General features: G+C 37.4%; 1 protein-coding gene across 3 annotated transcripts in view; it reads left to right on the forward strand.

The window, feature by feature from the left end:
- Positions 1 to 27,375, forward strand: part of SMC6 (structural maintenance of chromosomes 6) — a 72,643-nt gene that overhangs the window by 20,199 nt on the left and 25,069 nt on the right. For all 3 annotated transcript variants that reach the window (XM_018055613.1, XM_013967848.2, XM_018055615.1), the window contains 13 exons: positions 4,702 to 4,838; positions 5,471 to 5,532; positions 8,782 to 8,862; positions 9,586 to 9,687; positions 13,360 to 13,479; positions 13,581 to 13,679; positions 16,916 to 17,062; positions 17,487 to 17,575; positions 18,262 to 18,426; positions 18,806 to 18,984; positions 20,314 to 20,518; positions 23,610 to 23,724; positions 25,235 to 25,395. In XM_018055613.1, coding sequence (XP_017911102.1) covers positions 4,702 to 4,838; positions 5,471 to 5,532; positions 8,782 to 8,862; positions 9,586 to 9,687; positions 13,360 to 13,479; positions 13,581 to 13,679; positions 16,916 to 17,062; positions 17,487 to 17,575; positions 18,262 to 18,426; positions 18,806 to 18,984; positions 20,314 to 20,518; positions 23,610 to 23,724; positions 25,235 to 25,395 — 1,662 coding nt within the window. The remainder of the gene's footprint in view (positions 1 to 4,701; positions 4,839 to 5,470; positions 5,533 to 8,781; positions 8,863 to 9,585; positions 9,688 to 13,359; positions 13,480 to 13,580; positions 13,680 to 16,915; positions 17,063 to 17,486; positions 17,576 to 18,261; positions 18,427 to 18,805; positions 18,985 to 20,313; positions 20,519 to 23,609; positions 23,725 to 25,234; positions 25,396 to 27,375) is intronic.

Consider the following 27,375-nt stretch of genomic DNA (forward strand, 5'->3'; position numbering starts at 1 on the left):
CAGATTAGCTAGCCACCCAGAGAAGGAACAGGTGTGTCCTTATTCTACATGGCATTTTCCTTATTCCTTGTGCCTCGTTTCCATCAATACACAATGCTACAGTCACCTCTGTACAGATAAGGATCTCCTGAAGCCAAGAAAGAAGCCACAACCCCCTGGAGAAGGAAATGGCAACCCACTCCTGTATTCTTCCCTGGGAAATCCCACAGACAGAGGAACCTGGCAGCCTATAATCCATGGGTTGCAAAAGACTTGGACACGACTTAGTGACTAAACAACCACCACCCTACACTCTCTGCACTTCAGCTGCATTTTCCTTCGGGGACCTCCAACATGCACTTCCCTTTTCCACTTAAGTAGCATTAGACGTCCTGTGCTCTTTCGACATCATCTCCCTTCATGGCCCACCTCGCTGGTGATTGTAAGCCACACTTTGCAAGTTTGTAACCTTTATATGTGGAGAAGCACACAAAAGTAAAAAAAAAAAAAAAAAAAACTTCAGGTTTCCCTTCTTACCAGGACCAGAGACGTGTGCCATCTGTTGTTCTGGGTTTGAAAATGGTAGCCTGTTACATTTTTCCTCTTTCACTGTTGTTCCTTTCTTTTTCTGTTTTAAGCCACTTGCGTCTCTTCTTATCATTGGGGATTTTCTGTGACTTTTCTTTATTAATTACTTTCACAGTCCCTCATTGCTGCAGCATCAAGAGGTAAATGTCTAATAAAGCTGCATTTCCCTTGTGCTCATATTTTATGGCCACATTGTGTCCCATTCTCTTCTACCCACTTTGACGTGGGCCTTCTCTCCTTCATCCCATGTATAGGACTTGCTCAGCTAGTTTTTAATTATTTTTATCCTGAGAAAGTTGTTCGAGACATAGCTATAGATTCAGTGTGTTGTGGAGGTCAATTCGGGATCCTGTAGCCATCTTGAACCGAAACCCCTAGAAATTCTAATTTTGACAGGAACTTCAGTGACTTCTTTGTGAGAGTGACATATGAGAAAATAATTTTTGTTAAAATCAGCTTTATTGTAGCATTTTCATAAATTTCACTTGTCAAAAGTGTATAGTTTGAGTTTTAAATATGTAAAAATCTTCATGATGATAAATAAAAAATAGCTTTTGGATCCCCCCCCAAAAAAATGAAGCCACAGCCTTAGGGCAGCAGTGTGTATTCGTGTGTGTGTGTGTGTGTGTGTGTGTGTGTGTGTGTGCTGTCATTCTGGAGGAGCTCTCCATGGTCGTTCCTGTGTGTGTGTGTGTGTGTGTGTGTGTGTGTGCTGTCATTCTGGAGGAGCTCTCCATGGTCGTTCCTCTGTGTGTGTGTGTGTGTGTGTGTGTGTGTGTGTGTGTGTGTGTGTGTGTGTGCTGTCATTCTGGAGGAGCTCTCCATGGTCGTTCCTCTTCTCACTGAAGGGTCTCTCTAGTGACAGACACTGGGCTCTATGGCTCTTGACCCAAATTCCACACCAGCCACGTTAGTAAGTGGGGAGACAGCAGTCAGTCCCAGCACAGGTATCCTGTTTCCTTATATAGGTTTTCTGAGCAATCGTTATGAAGGGTATTTTTTGTAAGCCTTAAATGTTTTTAAATAACTTGCCTTTCTTATGAATTCATATGGTAGTGGGATATCAGTGTCTGCAAAGCTCTCACAATAGTAAAAATAGCTTTCAAATGCAAGGAGTGGCTCAGAAGGAAAATAAGTTGGTATTTGCAAATCAAGGGAGGTATCACTTTATTTTTAAAAATGTTTTCATGAGTTACAAATATTTTTGGCTTTATGTTGTAGGCCAGATACCCTTCCCCTATCATAGGCTTTAGCTGATAGTTTTCAACCTTGACTGTTCATTAGAATCACCGCAGAGAGCTTTAAAAGCTCATTAATTAGAACTTTTCAGGAGCGTGTCTGTCTTAGTTAGATATCGCTATTTCTGATTAAAAACGTACACACCCCAAGCCACTCAAGTTATCTTGAGAAGAGATAGTTCATAAAGCTGTAGGATGTATATCTTGGAAGCTGCAAGGAAGAAGCATAACTGGATCAGGAGTGACTGGAACTGAGAGACTCAGAACCAAACATCACTCTCTGGGTCTTCCTGTTCTGCGTCTCTGGCTCTTTGTGTCTTTGTTTCTGGATCTGTGTCTTCCTTCCTTCGTCAGGCTTATGCTTACAGCTCTTCCTTTCCACTACCTCCCTCCCTCTCCTCAATGGCTGCACTTTTTTAAAAAAACATTTTATTTTATATTGAAGTATAGCTGATTAACAGTGTTGTGGTAATTTCAGGTGCACAGCAGAGTGACTCAGCCATACATATAATGCATCTATTCTCCCCCAGACTCCTCTGCCCTTCAGGCTGCCACATCACATTGAACAGAGTGCCCCACGCTATACAGCATGTCCTTCTTGGTTATCCATTTTAAATATAGCAGTGTGTACATGTCCCTGACTATCCTTTCCCCCACCCTTCCCCCTAGTAACCATCAATTCGTTCTCTAAACCTTGTTATCTTTTCTTACTGCTAAGTGGCAAAAGTTCTGACTTACCCTTTCTGTGAGAGTGTAATCCTTTGTCGGGGGAGGAAGGGGTCCAGACTTCAAACAGGTTTTGCATTTTAATCCAAGTCTCTACAACCCAGACATTCACCTGTCACCATACTTATACATGTATCCATTCTCCCCCAAACTCCCCTCCCATCCAGGCTGAGTGGCCTTCTCTTCAGTGCTGTGCTCTCCCACCTTCCCTCTCCTCACAGGCATGCGGGTGTGTGACTGTTGTTACCGACCCTGGAGCCTGTGTGCTCTTTTAGTCTTCAAGCCTTTGCTATTCTGTATCTCCTTGTTCAGGCATGTGTGTGGGGCTGCCCATGAAAGGAAGCGCTCTTGAGTTCTCTGTGTCTGATTCATGGCCAGTATCCGTGATTCAGTGTCTTTCTTTGTCCAGGTGGTTTCCCAAGAACCTAACTGTTCTGTGTTCTGCTTCTCTCTGTAGTCTCTGCAGACTTTGTACTTGTCAGAACATAACGCCCCAAATTGATCTCTCTAGTCCCAGAGCCCTCAGAACTTCGTAGCTCCAAGGAATTACCTCCTTAACATTTGACTGAGTCTGAATTTGAGTTTGTTTTTAAAACTTGTGATTGTAAAGTAATTTTAGATTTACACAAGTGTTGCAAAGCTAGTACAGTTTTTGTATAGTCTTTACCCAATTTCCTTTACTGTTGATATCTTAAATACCTGAGGTACTTTTATCGAAGTACTGTGTGGTTAACATTGGTATATTATTATTAACTAGACTTCAGACAGTACTTGAGCTTTACTAATTTTTCTTAATTTGAATTTTAAAGAAGAGTATCTGGCTCAGTTACTATCCACTTTCTATATGCTTCCCAAGTGGGGCAGTGGTAAAGAATCTGCCTGTCAATGTAAGAGATGCTAGTTCGATTCCTAGGTTGGGAATATACCCTGAAAGAGGAAATGGCAACCCACTCCAGTATTCTTGCCTGGGAAATCCCATGAACAGAGGAGCCTGGCAGGCTACAGGCCATGGGGTCACAAAGAGTTGGATACAACTGAGCGATCTAACACACACGCACACACACATTAACGGTGTCTTCTATATTTATCTCAGTCCCTGTGGGGAGGGTTGGGGGCTGCTGAGCCCTCTTGTCTATGAGAGCACTTCCCTGCACACGTGTTCGGGGCAAACAAGAACTGAGCCCTTTCAGGATGTTTACCAAGTTCACAGTGAAATTCATCTTGAGTATTTTTACCTGTGTTTCCTGCAGATGGAAGCAGTTTTGGATTATGACTACAAATTCAATAAAACAAGTTTGTTCTGTTTAATATAGCCTTTAATTACCAAAAGCAGATTTATATTAAAGGACTTGAGCATTTTTGGGAGATACTCATTTTTAACCATAGAAAATATTGTCTGCTTTTATGTTTGAGGAAATTATATTTATTTATTAATGCCCTTCATTAACTTTAAAAAATTTTTTCTCCCAAGGCTTTTAACAGAATTTAGAGTAGAAAAACAGAGATTGATTCCTCCCCCATAATATGTTAAAATATACATGGCTATAAATGCTTCAAACTTCTTTTAAACTTTGAAAATAATTGTTTTGTAATACTAATAAAACCTTAGGAAATTTTGAGATTTAGTTTACATTTCTTGATGTCAAATACTTCAGCCATTTTTGTTGTTGTTGCATAAGTAATAGAAGAATCAAAATTGTTTCCCTTAATTCTCATCTTCTTAGAAAATATATTATTTCACCTTAATTCTCACTTCATCATTCTTAGACACCTATTGTCAGGATGATGCTTTATTATGTGATTTAGCATGATATTGATATGCAATATTATTATCCAGGCTGTATAATATTGATTATACATTACAGATAGGAAAATGTATAACTTACCTACATGACATGAAACAACCAAAACTTAAATGGATTTTGTGAAAATGTATTTCTGTTATGGATAGCATAGTCTCAGTTATTTTATTATAAAGTTTCTCTTCTCATCTTTGTTGTATGGTATCTTTAGTATTATTCTGTAGTAGCCTCTCAGCCATCAACTGCTGGTGTAAAGCTACTTTTCCAACGAATTAGCCAAATCACTGAGAGGTTTTGAAAATTACTATAAGTTGGTGTTACAGTTGCCCTGTACATTCCTGTGACTTAGTTTAACCTTATTGCTTTAGCTCAGCAGATATCTCAATAACATTAAGGAACAGAGGGGATGATGCCTACAGAGGAAATGTGTACGGCGACACTATTATTGTGCAACAGCACATCAGCATGGATGGAAGTCGATCTTACAAACTGAAGAGTGCAACAGGTTTGTTATGAATTTCTCTTTTATTTTGGTAAACTAGTAGTAAACATCCAATTAAAAAGAGGTCATTGATTGTGCTGGTATCACTGGAAGGATACTTCTCATCTCTTGAAACTTCCTTCTTGTAAGAGGATTGGTTGGTTGCATATATGTGCATATGCACATGTATGTATACATACATATATTACACATTGTGGTAGTACCACAAGGGATTCTACACCCAAAGTGTGAGTAGCAGAATTTGGGTCAGTTTGAAACAGTCTGTGATATGCCATTTTGATCTTCTTTCACCCCTATAGTTACTATCACATGTGGAAAGAGAAGGTTAGTGAAAGGTGGAAAAGGGCATAAGGGAAGAGGAGGGGGTATAAAGAGATAGATGAGAAGAAAAGAGCAAAGGTTTAGCTCTGGAAAGTAGAGAAACGCTGTCACTACATCTTTGTGCTTCTGCCTCCTCTGTGCTTGTGTCGTGACGTGTGTTGTCCCAGTTCGTTCAGATGTGTGTGCATTCAATGTGCCTTTCTTAATGACATCAGGAAAATAGTTCATATTTATATTTATAAATAATTGCTCGTTTTAAAAAATGTATTACTGCCCTAGAAACAGTCTGATCATTTTGTGTTTCTCATAACTAGGTGCTGTGGTTTCTACTAAGAAAGAAGAACTGATTGGAATTCTTGATCATTTTAACATTCAGGTAATTGCTAAATCTGTGTTTCAGATTAATAAATACAGCTGGCTACTTTTTTGTTTGATTTCATTTGTGGTATAGAAAGAATTTAAATGGCCTCATATGAGTAAATTGACCACAGGAAGAATATATTTAACTATTGTTAGTAAGCTTCTAATGGATCAGGAACCTTCAAGACATAACATCTTTAATTTGATAGAACATATAAGAATATCTTGTCTATAGTAATATATGCTAAAGTTTATGTTAATAAAATGTATGTAATAAAGTTTCTTGGCTTTCTGCTGTCCAAGTCAGAATAGCATCATAGTTTCCTAAACTTGGTTGCTAAGTTTCTTTTGTAGAAAGGAAATTTATTCTAGAAAGATAAAGAAAACATTTCTTTGTATATTTTAGATTTATTTCATCATACCTACAGGTGGATAAGATTTGAGTCCATTCTGCTAAGATACTTTGAGGACTTGGAAACGGGGCTCAGATAGTCTGGTAACGTTAGCCCTGGAGTTGTCCTGGGGGGAATATCTAATCTGGACCCTTTATTCTGTAGATGAGAAACTGGGAGCCAGCAAGAGTAACTGCACTGACAGTTGTCTAGGCGTGGTTACGGGCAGAGCGTGTAATGGGCCCCAGATATCTCTGTTCAGTTTTAATGCTCTATCCACTGTATCACCTCGCTTTACTCCAGGATTAAGAACACCAAGATTAGACACTAAGGGGAAAGAGCAATTATGTGTCTGGGTCTCTTTCCCAGTTTGGTTTAGAACAAGTTGTCCAGAAAAACTTCTGTAATGATAGAATGATAGATATTAGGTATGATTGATGTCCAGTAGGGTGGCCACTAGCTGCATAAGCGTCTGAAATGTGTGACTGAGAAATCAAATGTTTTACTGTGTTTTACTTAATCTGAATGTAGCTAGCAGCTTGCATGTTGGGCAGCACAGGTTCAGAAAAATAATTAGTGAAATCTGAGGAAAAGCAGATAGAGCGTAGAACACAGGCCAGTTTGTTAATCGAAATCAGCAAAACCGAAAGCTTGAGTCGATGGAATCACAGGTGTTGGGAGAAACTTGAAGGGCATCCAGTGTTGTAACATACCGCACGCTCACGTGTGCAGTCTCTACCAGGTGTTCCTTCAGCAGGTGCCTGCGGGGGCACTGGTGGGAAATGATCTCTGCCTGAAGCTGCTGACCCGTGTAGTTGACTGTATTTATTAAAAAGTTGTTTATGGGAAAAGCTGAATCAAGTCTCTTTCTCTTAAGTGCCCACTTCCTTGGGGAATATAAAAACATATTTCTTTTCTTCTGAAATATTTGAAGATATCATAACTGCTTTAGTTCTCTTCTTACACAATTCAGTTAACTAAAGATTCAAGTTCATGGATCAAAAATGCGAAAGGTCTAGAGCTACACTGAATATCCAGTAATCACTAATCACATGAGGATGGGTGTTGTGCACTCAGAATGTGGGTAGTCCGGATAGAGGGGTACTGTAGCGTGAAATGATACTCACTGGATGCTGAAGACTTCATGGAAAGGAGTAACTCAGTTTTCATACTGACTACATGTTGCGCTCAGTCTCGCTCAGTCGTGTCCGACTCTTCGTGGCCCCATAGACTGTAGCCTGCCAGGCTCTTCTCTGCCCATGGCATTTTCCAGGCAAGATTGCATGTTAAAATGATAGAATTTTAGATACACTAGATTTAAAATACATTACAAACATCAGTTTCACCTGTTTCTATATTTTTAATGTAGCTACTAGAAAGCTTGATTGTATGTGTTATTTGCATTGTATTTCCATTGGATGGTGTGGCCTGGAATTGTCAGGAGAAAGGAGGGTGTTTAATGTCTTTAAGTACCTAGTTGTATTTGTCCATCATACCTCTTACTTCTTCTCTGAAGTTTACCTGTTTATGCTTGCCTTTTGCTTACTCCAGGGTCTTGACATATAAGGGTGCCAGATTTTTAAATAATCTCTAGTATAAAAACTAGGAACCCCATTTCAGAGGATGTGGAAAAAAGAACATGAACTTTAGCAAAGCTGTTAATCCAAAGTTGGTGATAAAATGGCTGTCATTAAAGCTTAGTTTTGAGAAATTAGATGCTGTGTGAAATTAAGATACCACACAGGCCTTGTTTGAAAAAAAAAAAAAAAAAGACAATCAGAGCTTGAGCTACCTATATAATGAGAAAAATGTAATATGTAGCGATTTCTTTATAACTGCATAAATCTTTTTTATTATCTTGAAAGGGAAGACCCAAAATTTTGCTTGAAAGAAAGATTTTCACCAGGAGTATACTAAATAAAATACAATCAGTATTTTACACATGGTAAAATAAAGGAGTTACACATTTTTTCATTTCTGCTGACCCTTCATATTCTGTGCTTTACAAACAAGATTATTTTTTGACATTATTTCTGGCTTTGTTGGCAACACACTCCAGTATTCTTGCCAGGGAAAGCCCATGGACAGAGGAGCCTGGTGGCTACAGTCCATGGGGTTCACATAAAAGTCAGACACGACTTAGTTCCACAAATTAATACCAAAGATATAAACGGGAAATGACTGTGAATCTTTTGAAACAAGTAGGAAAAAAAATTCTTAATTCCTCATGAAGAAATAACAGGAAATAAGAAATCTGAAGAAATGCTGTACAAAAAATAAACGATACTTGTCATTTTAATTCTGATGAGAAGTAATGGAGTCGGACTTTTTGTATTTAGTTGGAGGAAGTAGTTAACTTGTCTGAGACTACATAGAATGTTCAGACAGAGCCATATAAGAGCCCAAGTCTGCTGCTTACACACTAGAGAACTTCCAACTTTGTAATCTGATGGTTAACCAGTAGCATAGGAGTGATATCTATAAAACAGGTAGAAGGAATGAAAACTTTCTAATAAAAACACTTCTTTAGAAAGTTCTTATGTAATGGGAGAATATTTAATTTTGGCTGTAGTATTTATTTTTAATTGGAGGATAATTGTTTTACAGTGTTGTGTTGGGTTCTGCCATACATGAACATGAATCAGCCATAGGTGTAGTATTTGTTTCACTACCATGAAATTTTGAAATATTTTCTTTTCATTTAAAGTTTCTAAGATTTTCTTTTTGTGTATTTAATGCTCTAACCTCTGGCTAGTACCTAGCCTTCCTGATGGCAGCATAGATCACTTGTAATGCGTATCTTAGTTCAATTCTCTTTAAGGCATTAAAATGAAATATTTAAAGATAATCTTTTGTTTGTTTGTTTGTTTCAGGTAGATAATCCGGTTTCTGTTTTAACACAAGAGATGAGCAAGCAGTTCTTGCAGTCTAAAAATGAGGGAGACAAGTACAAAGTAAGAAGCACCGAAATAAACATAAACCTACCCAAAAAAGAATACATTTATAAATTAAGTATATATACTGAACATTAATCATGGTCATATAGTAAATACCAAGTATTTTTTTAAGCCACTATTTAAAGTAATATTGTATGACTAATTTAGAAACTTAAGGTGGATGTATAATTTTACTGATAAATCCTTGCTGTAACTTTTTTGGCTTTTAATTCTGAAAGAAAGTGAATTCTAAAACTTACACTTGTAGAAATAGAAGGGAATGAGTGACTGTACACACATAATAACTTTTAAATATTAGATTATTTAGTACTCTTTAAAAAGCCAACAAAATATATGACTACTACTATAGCTTGCAGTGTGAATTTTGAATGGTTTTGGTGTTTGCTATGCTAAAAAATTATGTGCATTGAGAACAAGGATACAGATGTTTTCTTTGTTTTCACATTTGCTTAAAGAATGGAAGAACAGTGAAAATGAGAATTCAGAATGGTATTACCTTCACACCAAATGAGTTTTCTTTCACAAGGCTTTAAGAACTTTGCAAGTAAACATGTAACATGTATGTTTGAATGTAGCACTTTTAAGTAAATTTGGAGTTTGAAGTAAAATGTATTCTTTTGTGTTTGTGTTTAGTTTTCAGAGACCAGATTCTTTTTTTTTTTTCATAGTCACGTGGAAGTTTACAAACTCCTAATTATATTTTTCTTATTGTTTATTTAGTTCTTTATGAAAGCAACCCAACTTGAACAAATGAAGGAAGACTATTCATACATTATGGAAACAAAAGAAAGAACAAAAGAGCAGATAAATCAAGGAGAAGAGGTTTGTAAGCACTTAATACAATTATTTTTTGAAATCAGTCAAATTCTTATACCAGGTAAATAGTATTGTAAAATTATATACTGATGTATCTATATATGTGTGTCTATATAAAAATAGTAACATTTTTGTGTGTTTTTTACCTTCAGGGTATTTATTAGCCTTTGCTTTTTTTGTTTTATAATAATGGGTATGTCCATGTCTTAATCATAGACTGGAGGGCAGGGCGGTATCTAACCTACTGTATGACTAGTTACTTCCGTAATAACGTGTCACTAATTCCCACTGGGCAGTAGTTTAAAAAGTATATTTCTTTTAATGGGAAAATAAACAGAAGCCTCAGCTGGTATTTAACATAATATGCATTTATAATTATAGATGACTCTTCATTACATTGGTTAAATGTTAACATTCTTTTAGCACCTTATGTTTCAGCTGTTTATCTAGTACTTTAAGTCCCAGCAGTTTTTCTGTGATTCTGAATCTTGCTCTTTTGTCATTTAATCAGTTTTATGCAATCAATTGCTTTCAGCAACTTCATAATAAGTTCTTTTGAGACATTAATTAATGATTGACCCAAGTTAAATTTATTAGATGTTACACTGACCTTTTTACTTCAAATTTTTGAGGAATACATATTTAAAATTGGGCTTATAGTTATATGGTTCACCAAGTGAAAACTGAAAAAGTCAGGATGAGTATATTTATTTTTATTCCTACATTATTGCTTTGTACCTGAGGTATGTGATACTGTGTGCAAGGAGGTGCTGTAAGCCATAAAATTGATATAGCACATGTTCTTTGAATATCAGTGTTATTATTGGGGAAAGGAAATGTATATTCAGACAAATATGCATAATATATATTAACATATATTATTTTAAAAACAATAGATCAGGACTTTGAAGAAATTTGTTTGCTTTAAATAGCTTGATGTTTAAATACCCTCTTCACGGTATACTTTGTCATCAGCAATTGAAAATAATTTGTTTATGAAATTTAAGAAGTATATCCCTGTATCATATAGCTGAGTTTCTTATGTATAATATGCACTTTGTAAGAAGTTTTTTTCTGATTGATTAAATGTACTAGATTCTCAAAATAAACCCTGGATTAGCCTTTAAGAAGTAGAATGTGACCCAATGCAACATTGTAAATCAACTATACTTCAATAAAAATTTTTTAAAAAAGCAGTCAGGAAAGAATTCAGTGGGAGATACAAATAAAAATAAGTCGGAGAAAAGAAGTAGAACGTGAAGATTAGAAACTGGAAGTCATTCAGCCATCAAATACTGAGTTCCTGTCGCATGCCTTCTAGCGTTGTGCTTTGGCCGTGGCCATATAGTAGTAAATACATAACAAAATTCTTGGGGTCATGTACCTAACTATGCAGCAGAAAGCACATGGTAAATAATTGAGTATGGTGAGTGCTCTTAGAGGAGTTAAAGATTAATTTTAATAGGTTACTAGCAACAGGGGGCAAGTCAGGGGCAGTGGGAGGGGTGTAGTTATTAAGTAAGTAATGCCTCAGGTAAGAAATGAAGGGTGAATAATAACAGACAAAGGATGGTGAGAGTGAGAAAGTGTGTTCCAAGAAATAAGCATAGATGGAGTTTTGGGCAAGAGAGCCTTTGGTGTTTTTAAAAAGCTGAAGAAATTCTACGTTGTCTAGAGTGAAGAACACAAGAATGAGAGTTAGAAGGCCAGGTTGTGGAGGAGCTTTGAAACTTAAGGGCAGTACAACACATGAAAGTGGATAGCTTGATTGAATGTATATTTTCAGTAGATCACTCTGCTACAGAAGAGAGTGAACTACTCTAAGGAAAGAATATACATAGATCAATAAAGAAAGTAGTATTGTCCAAACAGATGATGACGATAGGTAAGTTAGAACAGTGGCCATGGTAATATGGAAAAGAGCTTTGAAATGGTTTGGGCCACTGTTACATGGAGCATGGAGGGTAGTGGTGAAAACAAAAGTCAGATTTGTGGGGCTGAAAACCAGGAAGAATGGAGGAGCTGGAGATAATTTTCATGAAACTTAGATGTAAAGGGGAAACCACTTTTAGAGAAAAAGGTGGTGCCTTGGGGTGGATATTGTTGAGTTTGTTTGTGAATGGAAAAGATAGGAGTCAATGAAAAGGAATAAATGGAAAAAAGATGAAAAGATGGGATGAAGAATCAACTAATATAGACCTCCTCAGAAGGCAGATGAGGAAGACAATGAAAGCAATGAGAGACTTTATTTTTTGAACTCCAAAATCACTGCAGATGGTGACTGCAGCCATGAAATGAAAAGACGCTTGTTCCTTGGAGGAAAAGCTATGACCAACCTAGACAGCATATTAAAAAGCAACGACATTACCAACAAAGTTCCCTCTAGTCATAGCTATGGTTTTTTCAGTAGTCATGTATGGATGTGAAAGTTGCACTATAAAGAAAGCTGAGTGCTGAAGAATTGGTGCTTTTGAACTGTGGTGTTGGAGAAGACTCTTGAGAGTCCCTTGGACTGCAAGGAGATCCAACCAGTCAATCCTAAAGGAAATAAGTCCTGAATATTCACTGGAAGGACTGATGCTGAAGCTGAAACTCCAATCCTTTGGCTGCCTGATGTGAAGAACCGACTCATTGGAAAAGACCCTGATGCTGGGAAAGATTGAAGGCAGGAGGAAAAGGGAACAACAGAGGATGAGATGGTTGGATGGCATTACCGACACAATGGACATGAGTTTGAGTAAACTCCGGGAGTTGGTGATAGACAGGGAGGCCTGGCGTGCTGCTGTCCGTGGGGTCACAAAGAGTTGGACACGACTAAGCGACTGAACTGAACTGAGAAGGCAGAAGAGGGGCTGGGCAGGATCCAAATAAGTGGGGACTGGTCTTAAGTATAATGAAGCTACCTCTTCCTTTTTAGCTGGAGGAAAAGACTGCTTTTCAGTTTATATATCAGATTGTTGAAAGCTGTAAGAGCTTGCTTTCTACAGCTTCTGGATTCTATGAAAATAGGCATCAGGGAGGAGTGAGGGATTAGAGTGGTAGGTATATGAGGTTTGAGGAGAGTGATAATGGATTGAAATAATCCTGAAGAATGGGAAAGTGACTTGGATAGAGAAACACACTAAGATCCACAGCGAAGTCCCCATTTGAACACAGAAACTCTGAATGGAGAGGAGAGGCTCTCCAGTCAGGTGTGCAGCGTTAGAAGCTATTCATATATCACTGTAGTTAGTTTTTGCTTGATAATTTTATTGATTGATTATTAAGAGAAAATTTTGATGAGAAAAAATATAACATTTGATTTTTAGAAATAAATTCCTTTTGACCATTCCAGTATCATTGAAATGGATCTAGTGGTGTACTTCACCCAGTCTGTCTCTCAGATAGGGAACTGAGAGAAAATGAGAAAACTGAGTTTTTGTGTGGCCTTGAAACTTTTATTCCTTCATTCTTCCTCATTTGAAGACTAGCCGTTTTTAGAGTGCAGAAATTAACAAAACTACTGCACATAGTAACAGTATACCAAAGAAACAAAAATATTTTTATTTCTGCTCTAATTAAATAATTACCTAGCAGATCTTTTTCAGTACTTGTTTAGGCAATGCGTTCAAAAGAAATATATTGGCAGAAAGTCCGTCTTTTTAGTGTTAGTAAGAAATACGTTTTTTTTTTTTAAAGCGACTTGGTGAACTAAAGCGCCAGTGTTTGGAGAAAGAAGAACGTTTTCAAAATATCGCTGGCTTAAGTACAATGAAGACCAACCTGGAATACCTGAAACATGAGATGGCTTGGGCAGTGGTAATTTTACTTAATTACTTATTCACACATATTTGTAATATGCAAAATATATTTGGTTATAGTTGGTCTTATATGTGATTTGCTATATTATTTCTTTTTAGGTCAATGAAATTGAAAAGCAATTGAATGCTATCCGAGATAACATCAAAATTGGAGAAGATCGTGCTGCTAGACTTGAGAGGAAAACAGAGGAGCAGCAGGTGATTACACTTTTTTATACCGAGGTAGAAGTTGGTTGAGTGGTAAATACAGGAGTGATTTTCTGTTGAGGGTCCACATGGACCTTTGTACCACGAGCAGACCCACTTATCTATTTACCTTTCCATTCTCTCTCTTTAAAAGTTATGTTTACACAATTCTGGAGTTATTTTCTATTTGTTATTTATTTATTTGGCTGCCTTGGGTCTTAATTGTGGCACCCAGGATCTTCATTGCGTCATGTGGGATCTTTTCCATGCAGCACATGGACTCTCTAGTTGTGGCACCCAGGCTCAGTAGTTGTGGCACACAGGCTTAGCTGTTCATGACATGTGGGATCTTAGTTCCCTGACCAGGGATCGAACTTGTGTCCCATGAATTACAAAGCGTATTCTTTCCCACTGGCCACCAGGGAAGTCCCTTTCCATTCTCTTTTAACAGCTTTACTGAGATATAGTTCATATACTGTACAGTCCACCCATTTAAAATTTACAGTTCAGTGGGTTTTTTTTTTAATGTTCACAAGGTTTTATAACCACCATTGTGGAATTCTCTGCTGTCTTCCCAGAGATGGATCTAACCTTTCTTTATAGGAGCCCCCATGTACTCAGGGTGACTGACTTACATACTACTATTTTATTCTACTTAGCTTATGAGCTTCTGACTGCCAGGCTTGGTTGTACTACAGGGTGTAATCTTTCCCAGCTTGCTTTTTCCTGTCTACCCCTAAGATAAGCAGATAAGTGTTTTTCCTTTAAGAGCTATAGCATTAATCCATGAAAGGTAATAGAGGAGTGTGTAAAAGTATCAGAAATGGTGAAAGCAGTACATTTACTTTGTGATCTCTGGGCTGAATTTCTTATTCCCTCTTCAGTTAGTGAATGGAAATTCAACCCCACCTGCCTCTCTCACTTTACTTTTTTCCATTTCTGAGAGAATATTCTGAAGTTTTCACTCGATTTTTCTCAGCTTCGTTTCATAGCTTGTCCTTGGGGAAGACCTTGTTGGTTTCCTCTTTAGATATTTTCCCAATCTAAAAGTGAAATCAGTTTTAGTAATAAATGCTCAGTGTTTTTTCAAATGAAGAAAGGAGAATCTTGAGGCTGGATGATACTTAGTTCTGTAGGTATTTGCTCTGCTTGCGTATTTAAGTATTATACTGTGTGAAGTGAAGTGAAGTCGCTCAGTCGTGTCCGACTCTTTGCGACCCCATGGACACCAGGCTCCTCCGTCCATGGGATTTTCTAGGCAAGAGTACTGGAGTGGGTTGCCATTTCCTTCTCCAATTAAATTTCAGGAGAGTATGGATTGTCTTAATTTATATTTATATTCTTCCCACCATGTCTTACATAAAAACCTTTTGTATAGTATATACTTGTTTATAGATTATAGCATAACTATTAAAGAGAAGGCTTCTGAAAAAATAGTATCTAAAGCAGACTTTAAATTTGTACTCACCTAATTTAAAACTGAAAATAAATGAATTTTGTTTAGTTTGTGTAACACCTGAACCAACTTCAATTATTATTAAAAACATACAGATTATACTGCTGATGTCTTCATAATAAAATACACTATTATTCTATAATGTTTCCTAAATGTCTTACATAGTTGTAATCCCTAATCTATATCTCCTGTTCAGACTTTTATCCTGGGCACTTGATTCAAATATCTGTCTTCCTGTCTTTTTACCTGCATGTTCCAGACACTTCAAACTTAGCATGTTTAGTTGAATAACTATGAAAGATACTTTACAGCCCACAAAGCCTGAAGGATACACTATCTGGTTCTTTCTAGAAAAAATTTGCTACTCTCTGATCTGAAACATTTTGATTACTCTTTTAAAAGTTTCAGCTTAACTGCTGCTTTGAAAGCATTCCTGACTTTTTCTGACAGACCTGTAAGTTCTTCCTGTGTGCTTTCACTATTATAAATACATATACCGTACTTAAGCATTATTGCATCCAAACTGTATAATCCACCTGCATGGTTGTTTCTCTGCTAAATTGTATCTGTCTCCCTTTACATTTCCTAAATGTGAATTTAAAATTAAAATATATTTTAGAATATTAGAGAAATGCAAATCAAAACTATAATGACGTATCACATCATGTTGGTCAGATTGGCCATCATCAAAAAATCTACAAATAATAAGTGGTGGAAGAAGGTGTGGAGAAAAGGGAACCTTCCTGTTAACATTGTTGACAGGAATATAGGTTCTTTCAGCCACTATGAAAGACACTGAAGTTCCTTAAAAAACTAAAGATAGAGTTGCCATATGATCTAGGAATCCCTCTCCTAGGCATATATCCAGAAAAGACAGATGCACCCCAGTGTTCATAGCACTATTTATAATAGTCAAAATATGCAAGCAACCTAAGTGTTCATCAACAGGTGAATGGATAAAGAAGTGGTATGTATATACAGTGGAATATTACTCGGGCATAAAAAAGAATGAGATACTGCCATTTGCAGCAACGTGGATGGACCTAGAGATTATCATACTGTAAGTGAACTAAGACAGACAAATGTTCTATGATATCACTTATATGTGGAGTCTAAGAAAAAAGAAACAATACAAATGAGCTTATTTACAAACCAGAAACACCTCATAGACATAGGAGACAAAGAAAACAAATTTATGATTATCAGAGGGGCAAGGGAGGGGGAAGAGTAAATTATGAGTGTGAGATTAACATTAACATACTGTATACAATAGATAAGCAAGAAGGACTTACTATATAGCGTGTATGTGTGTGCTCACTCACTCAGTTATGTCCGACGCAAGAACACTGGCGCATTTCCATTACCATTTCCTACTTCAGAGGATCTTCCCGACACAGGGATCAAACCTGTGTCTGTTATCCCTCCTGCCTTGGCAGGAAGATTCTTTATTGCTGGGCCACCTGGGAAGCCCACTGTATAGCATAAGGAACCTATATTCAATATCTTGTAATAACCTATAATGGAAAAAAAACTTGAGAATGAATATGTATATGTATAATTGAATCACTTTACTGTACACCTAAAACTAATGCAATATTATAAATCAACTATACTTCAATAAAAATATATTTTTTAGCATTTTATTTAGTTACGTTTATCTATTGCTGTCTAGAGTTTAGTTAAAGCAAAATTAAGTTTATTTGAAATGTGAACCATATATAATTGTTTTTTTAACTTTTCAGTTTATTGAAGAAAAATAAAATGTATTCCAACAATGTTAATTTTCTTAAAGGTCAGACTTAATGAAGCAGAAAAAAAATACAAAGACATTCAAGATAAACTAGAAAGGATTAGTCAAGAGACACATGCACGAGCGCCAGAATGTATGGCACTGAGAGCAGATCTTACTTCTAAGAAAAGGGCGTATAATGAAGCTGAGGTGAGAGAAAACCTTTCATATCAAGTATAAATACTGCTCCTCTGTCCATGGAACTCTCCAGGCAAGAATACTGGAGTAGGTAGCCATTCCCTTTTCCAGGGGATCTTCCCGACCCAGAGATTGAATCTGAGTCTCCTGCATTCCAGGTGGACTCTTTACTGTCTGAGCCACCAGGGAAGCCCATTAAAAACTTCATCATATCAAATATCAATACTGTTTGTTTATTTTTAAAAGTAGAGGTTTTGTAGTTACGTTGATTTCAGACTTTAAAAAATCTTACGATTTCATGTGGCCATATATGTACTTCATTTTAAGTATGTATTTCTTCATATATTCAACCTTTGATTTGACCATTTGGCAAAAGTAGACTTGAATCAGGTATTTGTTTTTTCATTGTACTAAAGTGTGTCTGATTTTTTGTTAGGTTTTGTATAATCGTTCCCTAAATGAGTATAAAGCGTTAAAGAAAGATGATGAGCAGCTTTGCAGAAGAATTGAAGAACTGAGAAAAAGGTAAGATAGTTACTTTGCAATTTTCATTTTTACCTCATTTTATAATAAAGTAATCCAAGTGAAATGGAGGAAGTATTTTTTTTTCTTTTTTTAAAATTTTTAAATTTAGTATTGAAGTATAGTCAATTAGGGCTTTCCTGGTGGCTCAGGCAGTAAAGAATCTGCCTGCAGTGCGGGAGACCAGGGTTTGATCCCCTGTTCAGGAAGATCCCCTGGAGAGGGATTTGGCTACCTACTCCAGTATTCTTGCCTGTAGAACTCTATGAACAGGGGAGCCTGGCAGGCTACAGTCCATGGGGTCACAGAGTCAGACACAACTGAGCAACTTAACATGCACACACACATACACGCATGGTGGATTGAGTGTTGTGATAGTTTCAGGTGAACAGTAAGGGGACTCAGCCATACGTATACATGTATGGCTTTCTCCCCTAAACTCCTGGCTCATCCAGGCTACCATATAACATTGAGCAGAGTTCCCATGTACTGTACAGTAGGTCCTTGTTGGTTATCCATTTTAAATATAACAATGTGTACATGTTCTTCCCAAACTCCCTGTTTCTTACCCCCCGGCAACCATTAAGTTTTCTCTACTACTGTGGGAAAATTTTATTACATTGCTTTATGTTTTTTTACAATGTTAGGTTTTTAACTTAACATTTCCACTTTGGATTATTTACTCTTAGTGCCGATCAGTCTTTGGAACCTGAACGGTTGGAAAGGCAAAAAAAAATATCTTGGTTAAAAGAGAGAGTAAAGGCCTTACAAGATCAAGAAAGTTCAGTCAATCAAGAGATCGAACAATTTCAGCAAGCCATAGAAAAAGACAAAGAAGAACATACCAGGATTAAGTAAGTTTTTTTCAGTTATTTGAAAATCATGTAGTTTTCCTCTTTATGAAAATAAAATACTTGGTTTTTATTTTGTTCTTTCTCATAATAAAGTATCTTTCAAAATCACTTTCCTAGTAAAACTTCTAAGCTTGTAGAATTGGACAGTTTCTGGGTTTTCTTGTTTTTGTCACTGTTGCGTTATTTTTAGTGGTCTTCTGACTGTTTTTTCTTGGTAACACAATTGTTTTCAAATAAAGAATCTGCCTTTAGTTCTTAGGATAGCTGTGTCATTTATTGGTATGCAGCTGTGTCATTTATTGGTATGCAGGTGTTAGGGGAAAAGTCTGGATGTTTCTGTATAACCTTTTCATTCTGTTTTTCCACTTGTATTTTTTAGGAGAGAAGAGTTAGATGTGAAGACTGCACTGAACTTTAACCAGAGGCAACTGAAAGAATTGAAAGATAGTAAAACTGATCGACTCAAAAGATTTGGCCCTCATGTTCCAGCTCTTCTTGAAGCCATAGATGATGCCTACAGACGGGGGCACTTTAACTATAAACCTGTAGGCCCATTAGGTATTTGTCAGCAGTTAGTCAGGATATCATAAAAATTAGAAGTGTATTTTTATTTTCAGGAAGGAGTCTGTTGAATATAATTTTTTTGAAACTCTGTCATCAAAGAACCATGTAGTTATGTGTAGACTTCGTACGCATTCTAAGAAACAATGATAAAATCACTATAAGCTTTGTAACTTTCCTCTTGTATCTTTTAAGCACAAAAGAATCAAGAGAACTTAGGAAAAGGAAAAGTAGCTATAGAGTTAAATAATCTGGTTCTTATTTTTTTCCTGAATGAATAAATCAATAAACTAATTTGCATGTAATTGATTAGTAGGAAGTTTCTATTTGGGTTGGACAACATTATTTTTGAGTTCTCTTTCAAATATAAATCTGGGGTTATAGTTAACTATCCTCATATGTACATGAGAAAAAAAATCAATTGAGGGACTTGCCTGTTGGTCCAGTGGTTAAGACTTTGCCTTCCAGTGCAGGGCTGTGGGTTCAATCCCTGGGTGGGGAACTAAGATGACACACGAATCATGACTGAAAAACCAAAACATAAAATAGAAGTAATGTTATAATAAACTCAATAAAGACTTTAAAAATAGTCCACATGAAAAAAATCTTTATTAAAAAATACATTGTTTTGAAGAGTTATTTTTAATTCTGTACATCATTAGCTGAAAATGATGCTATAGATATATTTTTAGTACAATATTATATATTGCGTTAAGTATTGTAGTAATGTCCCTTCGTTCAAATATGTGTGTACCTCTATACCAGGATCCATTTCAATAGGTGAGGTATTTTTTTTTTTCTCTCTAAAATTTCAGTATTAATCAGTTTTGCATTAAATAGAGTCTATAACCCTTTTGGCTTGATCTTCAAAACCATTCAGAGGCTGAGTTAGTATACACAAAGGAAAAACACTGTTGATTTACATTAGAGAAAGACAGCTTTTCATAGGATTTGGTGTTTTTTCCCCAGTGTATCCAGTGGGATGAGGGTATTTCCCATTTGGTTAAAATAAGATCTGTAATATATTATTTAAATTGCTTAGTATGAAATATTTTAAAGTCATTTATGAACTGTTATACAAAGATAATAGTTTCCCTGGTGGCTCAGTTGGTAAAGAGTCCACCTGCAATGTGGGAGACCCTGGTTCAATCCCTGGGTTGGGAAGATCCCCTAGAGAAGGAATTGGCAACCCACTGAAGCCTGGCGGGCTACAGTCCAAGGGGTCACAAAGAGTCAGACATGACTGACTATCGCTTCATACAGAGATAGTTACATTAATGTTTCAAGTATTTAATGGGCATTTTAATAGCTTTCTCTCATTTTTAGGAGCTTGCATTCATCTTCGGGACCCTGAGCTTGCTTTGGCTATTGAATCTTGCTTAAAAGGACTTCTTCAAGCCTATTGTTGCCATAACCATGCTGATGAAAGAGTGCTTCAGGCACTGATGAAAAAGTTTTATCCACCAGGGACCTCACGGCCACAGATAATAGTTTCTGAGTTTCGGAATGAGATGTATGATGTAAGACACAGGTAAGGCATCAGTAATTATTTAAAAACTGTTCTGCTTCTGCATAGTCATGTGCAAGCTCAGAAAGAATTAGAACATTTTTAATGTTAACCATGTCTACACTACTGATCTGTAAAAATTCCATCAGCCACATCTTTAATTTGAATCTAGGCATTGGAGGCATTGGAGATACATAGATCAATAAATGAGTACTCCCTGCCTTTAAGGTCCTCACACGAGATCTGTTGTGGGAGACATACCAGGAAATAGACCTTGTATGGCTTAGAAATTGTACTGAAGAATAAAATGGTACATACCTGTCCACGTTAAAAAGAAGGGTGTACTGCAGAGCTGTGGCACTTATTGCTCACAGTTCAACTAGAGGTGGTTTACGGAGTCCATAAAGAGCTGTGGTTGTTTTCTTTGATCTTTGTTTGTTTTCTTTGACCCTAACAAACCTCAAGGGCACCATACCCAAACTGGCCTCTTTGTTAGCTGCTAGCTAACTAACAATTTACTCTTTTACACACACACACACACACACACACACACACACATCTATGTATGTATGGTATATATGTAAGGTGTCTCTTCCTACCTATATATATTCCTCTGTATATATATTTTCCTATTACTAGATTACAGTTTAAAAATTTTTTTTCTCTCCCACTCCATTTTTTTCTTATGAATCCAATTTTTGCTTCTTTCAATTAAGACATATTTGGAGACATGAAAGATGCCCTATTTTTAAGCATGTTTTTTCCATATTTAATTTGATTGTGGTATTTTTCCTTTTACTTGGCTTTAGAAATCATGTTTTATTAAGATTTTGTCTAAGCTTAATTAGGATCATCAAAGCATTTTGTCCTGTAATTGCTCCTACCGCTGAGGCTCGTCATGCTTGCCTGGAATTTGATGTGCAGTTTTTCCTTTGTCCACATCCTCTTTAGGCTTCTCCATTTTGTTGTTGCGTGAGCCTGTTTCATACTTGTCCTTTCCTTGTCTCATGATTGACCCGTTATTGCTACTATTCCTTCTTACTTTTAGTTCTCCTATACTGATTTTACCACATGTCAGCAGGCAACTGATTGTGATATAAATTAAATATGAAGTACATCCCAGGGCAATAGAGCAAAAGGAAGAGGTGGTTGTGACTGAGAGCTTTAGAGCTGGTAGGAACAGGCCCATCCAGCGGTGGCACGTGCCTACTTGAAAGTACTTGCTCCTCCCCAGCATAGAACCCGTGCTCTCAGTGTCTATGTTTTACCGAAGTCCCCTTCCGCATCCCCTCCCTTAGACTCCTGCTCCCCACCCTCTCTCCCCTCCTTTCCTGGATTGTTTCACTAACATTGTTTGACATTTCTACAGCACCCACCCTCTGTTCTATCCTATCTTTGTTTTCACTTCTGCTTGAGCTCTGTCCTAAGATTACTGTCCTGTTTCTCTGCTTCATTTTACAGAAAAGACTCCTGAGAAGAGTCGTCTCTGTCACTCATTTCTGTCTTCCTCTTCTTTCTTGAACCTTACCAGTCAAGCTTGTAGAACTTCATCACATCCCAGAACAGCTCTTGTCTAGGCACCAATGAGCCTTGCTTGGCTCGGTTCTGGAGTCCTCCCTTCCTACTCACTGACTTGACCTATCAGCAGTGTTTGCCGAAGTGTGTTCTCATCCTCTTTAGGCCTCACTGTGAACTCTCTGGCTTACATGATCTGTCCTCTTGCCTTCTGTCCTGTCCTCGTGTCCAGACACCCTTGCCACACTGCTTGTCCACTGCATGCCAACCTCCTGGCTTCTCCAACAAGCATTTTCAGGGTCTTTGCAAATGCTGCTCCGTTGGCATGAAATGCTCTTCTTCAGAGTGCTAATGCAACTCCCATTCCCTCAGGTGTCTGCTCATCGTTATCCTAGTAAGGCTTTTCCTAACCTTTTCTGTGTAAAAAAGTACTTTTTCTTGCTTTTCTCTCTCCCTTCAATAGACTGTAAGCCTCATGGGGAGGATATAGTCTGTTTTGTTCCTATCTCCTCATCCTCTGAACAGCATTTGCACATAGTAGGTGCTCAGAAAGTACATGGTGAATTAATAACTAAGTGGAAAACATACACACACTCACACGCAGGTATTTTGTTTTAGAATTCTAGAAATAAGCATTATGAATGCCATTGCCATTTCCCCATGTCTTTTATTTTTTTTCCCCCATGTCTTTTAATTAATTGACTTTTATGTTTATGTGGTAGCAGTATAGGACTTAAGGAAATTGTAATAATTAGTTACAGTGGGTGACAGAATATAATGATTAAGAATCTGGGTTCTAGAACTGAGCTGCCTGGTTTAAATCCTAGCCTGACCTCTAAGGTAGCTTTATGACATCAGGGAACTTGCTAAACTCTCTGAAGCGTCCTCACTTGAAAAAAAAGTAGAATGTTATTTATCTCACATAGTTGTTCTGAGAATTAAATAAGCTAGCACGGTCATTCGTCCTTTGGTATCCACGGGGGATTGATTCCAGGGCCCTCTGTTGGTACCAGAATCTGCAGATGCTCATGACCCATAGTTGGCCCTCTGTAGCCACAGTTGCTGATTCAGACAAGCATGGATACTGCAAGACCTACTGTATTTATTGAAAAAGAATCCATGTATAAGTGGACATGTGCAGTTCAAACCTGTGTTGTTCAAGGATCAGCTGTACTAAGAATATACTTAGAACAGTGCCTAGGATTATATGAATGTTTGCTAATAAGATAAAATTAAGCCTATTATAGATGTTTTCAAATGTCTTCCATGTCTTGTTATTATCCATCATTTCTTCAACCTATTTAAAATATATATCTAATATATATAATAGAGCTTCCCTGGTGGCTCAGAGGTTAAAGTGTTTGCCTCCAATGCAAGTGACCCAGGTTTGATCCCTGGGTCGGGAAGATCCCCCTGGAGAAGGAAATGGTAACCCACTCCAGTATTCTTGCCTGGAGAATCCCATGGACAGAGAAGCCTGGTAGGCTATAGTCCGTGGGGTCGCAAAGAGTCGGACACGACTGAGTGACTTCACTTTCACTTTCCATATATATAATAATAAAGTTGGCTAAATTAATCCTTATGTATTTTTGTCTCCTAGAGCTGCATATCATCCAGAGTACCCAACAGTTCTGACAGCGTTAGAAATAGATAATGCAGTTGTTGCAAATAGCCTGATTGACATGAGAAGCATAGAGACAGTGCTGCTAATCAAAGTAAGTCCAAATACTTCCTGTGTTTTATATTATTTTTAAATTTCCTAAACTTAAATTGGTTATATAAATTCTACTTAAGTACTTTACTTGATATTTTATGAATTATTTTTCTTAACAAAAACCTTTGAGCTCTGTAAAATAAATTGTTTACTCTTTATCAGCATATATATTTCCGTGAACTTGTTAGATTATATCACTAGTGTTGTGTTTCATCTATTGGTATAAATTTGCTGAGAAGGGACAAGGAAATTCAAAACAAATCTGTAATTAATACAGTCTCTTTTTCTCATTAGTAGAATCTGAGAGGCAATGATAGCAGTCATCCAAATGTGTACTTGTATATTGCAAGTTCATATTGTAATTATCTGTGGGCTTGGCCCTCTGATATTTTAGACAGATACTTGAAAGAAAATAATGAAGTCCCCTTGTAAAGATCTGTTCCAGGAAAGGTTGATAAGGCCTCAGTTCAGTTCAGTCGCTTAGTCGTGTCGGACTCTCGGCGACCCCATGAACTGCAGCATGCCAGGCCTCCCTGTCCATCACCAACTCCCAGAGTCCACCCAAACCCATGTCCATTGAGTCAGTGATGTCATCCAACCGTCTCACCATCTGTCATCCCCTTTTCCTCCTGCCCTCAATCTTTCCCAGCATCAGGATGTTTTCAAATGAGTCAGCTCTTCACAGCAGGTGACTAAAGTATTGGAGTTTCAGCTTCAACATCAGTCCTTCCAATGAACACCCAGGACTGATCTGCTTTAGGAGGGACTGGTTGGATCTCCTTTCAGTCCAAGGGACTTGCAGGAGTCTTCTCCAACACCACAGTTCAAAAGCAGCAATTCTTCTGCGCTCAGCTTTCTTTATAGTCCAACTCTCACATCCATACATGACCCCTGGAAAAACCATAGCCTTGACTAGACGGACCTTTGTTGATAAAGTAATGTCTCTGCTTTTTAATGTGCTCTCTAGGTTGGTCATAACGTTCCTTCCAAGGATTAAGCGTCTTTTAATTTCGTAGCTGCAATAAGCCTAATCACCTTACTTTCTCTAGGAAGTAAAATATTAAAGATTTCCAGGTTTTCCCTTCATAATTCAGTGTACTAATCTTTTCTTGGAATTTGCTCTTCACTCATCTTTTCTAGGGTATAAAAGACATTTAGAAAAAAGTAAGATTTTATTTTTTCTATGAAAAATAAGATTTCTAAGGTAAATATTTTTATGTGAAAAGGTACTTAAGATTTTGTATTTTAATGGATAGCAGTATTAGAATTTAAAAATAAAATGTCAGTTTGTCATAGAACATTGTTTCCAATGTTTTTAAGACTTAGTTTAATTATTTGAATCTTGAAAGCAGTTTTTTAAATTCTATTTATCTTCATGGAATTGTTTCATTTGAATGTTTAAACAAAAATACTTGAATCCTAAACTAGTGATAGATAACATTTTGAAATTATATACAGTGGAAATGCTTTGGCATATATTAAAAATGTATTTTTCCCTCTGTATTTTTTAGAATAATTCTGTAGCTCGTGCAGTGATGCAATCCCAAAAGCCACCCAAGAATTGTAGAGAAGCTTTTACTGCTGATGGTGATCAGGTTTTTGCAGGACGTTATTATTCATCTGAATATACAAGACCTAAGTTTCTAAGCAGAGATGTGGATTCTGAAATAAGGTTGGTGTGCAATGTAGCTTTATTGCATTATTCCCACCCTTTCTTTTTGATTTATTTATTTTTTGGCTGTGCTGGGTCTTCTTTGCTACAGGTAGGCTTTCTCTAGTTGTGGCAAGAGAGAGCTCCTTTCTAGCTGAGGGTGTGTGGGCTTCTCACTGCAGTGGCTTCTCTTGTTGCAGAGGATGGCTCTAGGGCGTGTAGGCTTCAGTAGTTGTGGTCCATGGGCTTAGCTGCTCCACAGCAGGGTGGATCTTCCCAGATCGGGTGTCGAATCCGTGTCTTCTGCATTGGCAGGTGGACTGTACCACTGAGCCATCAGGGAAGCCTCTGAGCTTTGTTGTTTTTTTATTTTTTTAAACTGTTTCTCACATTAATGAACTTTATTGATTGACAATACAATGTTATTATGATACTTTGTGTCATCTGTTTTGACCAACAAGTATAGTAGTTGTCTGATATTTGGAAGTTTTAAAAAAAATTCACTGGTGTTTTTTAAATACAGAAAAATAGAAATTGGAAAACAAAAGTAACTCATAATCTGATTTCCTGACAGTCCCTATTGACATTTTAAAAATAATTAAAAGTAATATATGCACATGGTGAGAAAATTCAAACAGTTCAGAAATGTATGCATTGAAAAGTGAAGCCCTTTGCCCCCATCTCTCTTTCAAAAGTATGGTAATAGTTTAACAGTTTCTTACATATATTTCCAGAATGGTTTATATACTTGTACTTTCTTATATTTATTTCTAGAACAGTTTGAAGTTGAGATATAATTCAAGTGTACAATTGAGAGATTTTTGTGCAGCCATAACCATTATCTCAGTCCCAAGTGTTTTTGTCACACCAGAAGGAAAACTGCCCATGAGCAGTTGTTCCCTCATTCCTCCCCACCCTCAGCCTCTGGCAACCACTACTCTATTTTTGGATTTGTCTTTATGGATTAGTTTACTCTGGATACTTCATATCAGTTCAGTCGCTCAGTCATGTCCGACTGTTTGCAACCCAGTGAATCGCAGCACGCCAGGCCTCCCTGTCCATCACCAACTCCCGAAGTTCACTCAAACTCAGTCCATTGAGTCGGTGATGCCATCCAGCCATCTCATCCTCTGTCGTCCCCTTCTCCTCCTGCCCTCAATCCCTCCCAGCATCAGAGTCTTTTCCAGTGAGTCAACTCTTCACATGAGGTGGCCAAAGTACTGGAGTTTCAGCTTTAGCATCATTCCTTCCAAAGAACACCCAGGGCTGATATCCTTCAGAATGGACTGGTTGGATCTCCTTGTAGTCCAAGGGACTCTCAAGAGTCTTCTCCAACACCACAGCTCAAAAGCATCAATTCTTCAGCACTCAGCTTTCTTCACAGTCCAACTCTCACATCCGTGCATGACCACAGGAAAAACCATAGCCTTGACTAGACGGACCTTTGGTGGCAAAGTAATGTCTCTGCTTTTGAATATGCTATCTAGGTTGGTCATAACTTTCCTTCCAAGGATTAAGCGTCTTTTAATTTCATGGCTGCAATCACCATCTGCAGTGATTTTGGAGCCCCCCAAAATAAAATCTGTCACTGTTTCCCCATCTATTTCCCATGAAGTGATGGGACCAAGTGCCATGATCTTAGTTTTCTAAATGTTGAGCTTTAAGCCAGCCTTTTCACTCTCCTCTTTCACTTTCATCAAGAGGCTTTTTAGTTCCTTTTCACTTTCTGCCATAAGGGTGGTGTCATCTGCATATCTCAGGTGATTGATATTTCCCCTGGCAATCTTGATTCCAGCTTGTGCTTCTACGAGCCCAGCGTTTCTCATGATTTACTCTGCATAGAAGTTAAATAAGCAGGGTGACAGTATACAGCCTTCGCGTACTCCTTTTGCTATTTGGAACCAGTCTGTTGTTCCATGTCCAGTTCTAACTGTTGCTTCCTGACCTGCATATATGAGTTATATAAAATGCATCCATTTGTGTCCAGCTTCTTCCACTTAG

The sequence above is a fragment of the Capra hircus genome, chromosome 11, assembly GCF_001704415.2.
Source record: "Capra hircus breed San Clemente chromosome 11, ASM170441v1, whole genome shotgun sequence".
Lineage (NCBI taxonomy): Eukaryota > Metazoa > Chordata > Mammalia > Artiodactyla > Bovidae > Capra > Capra hircus.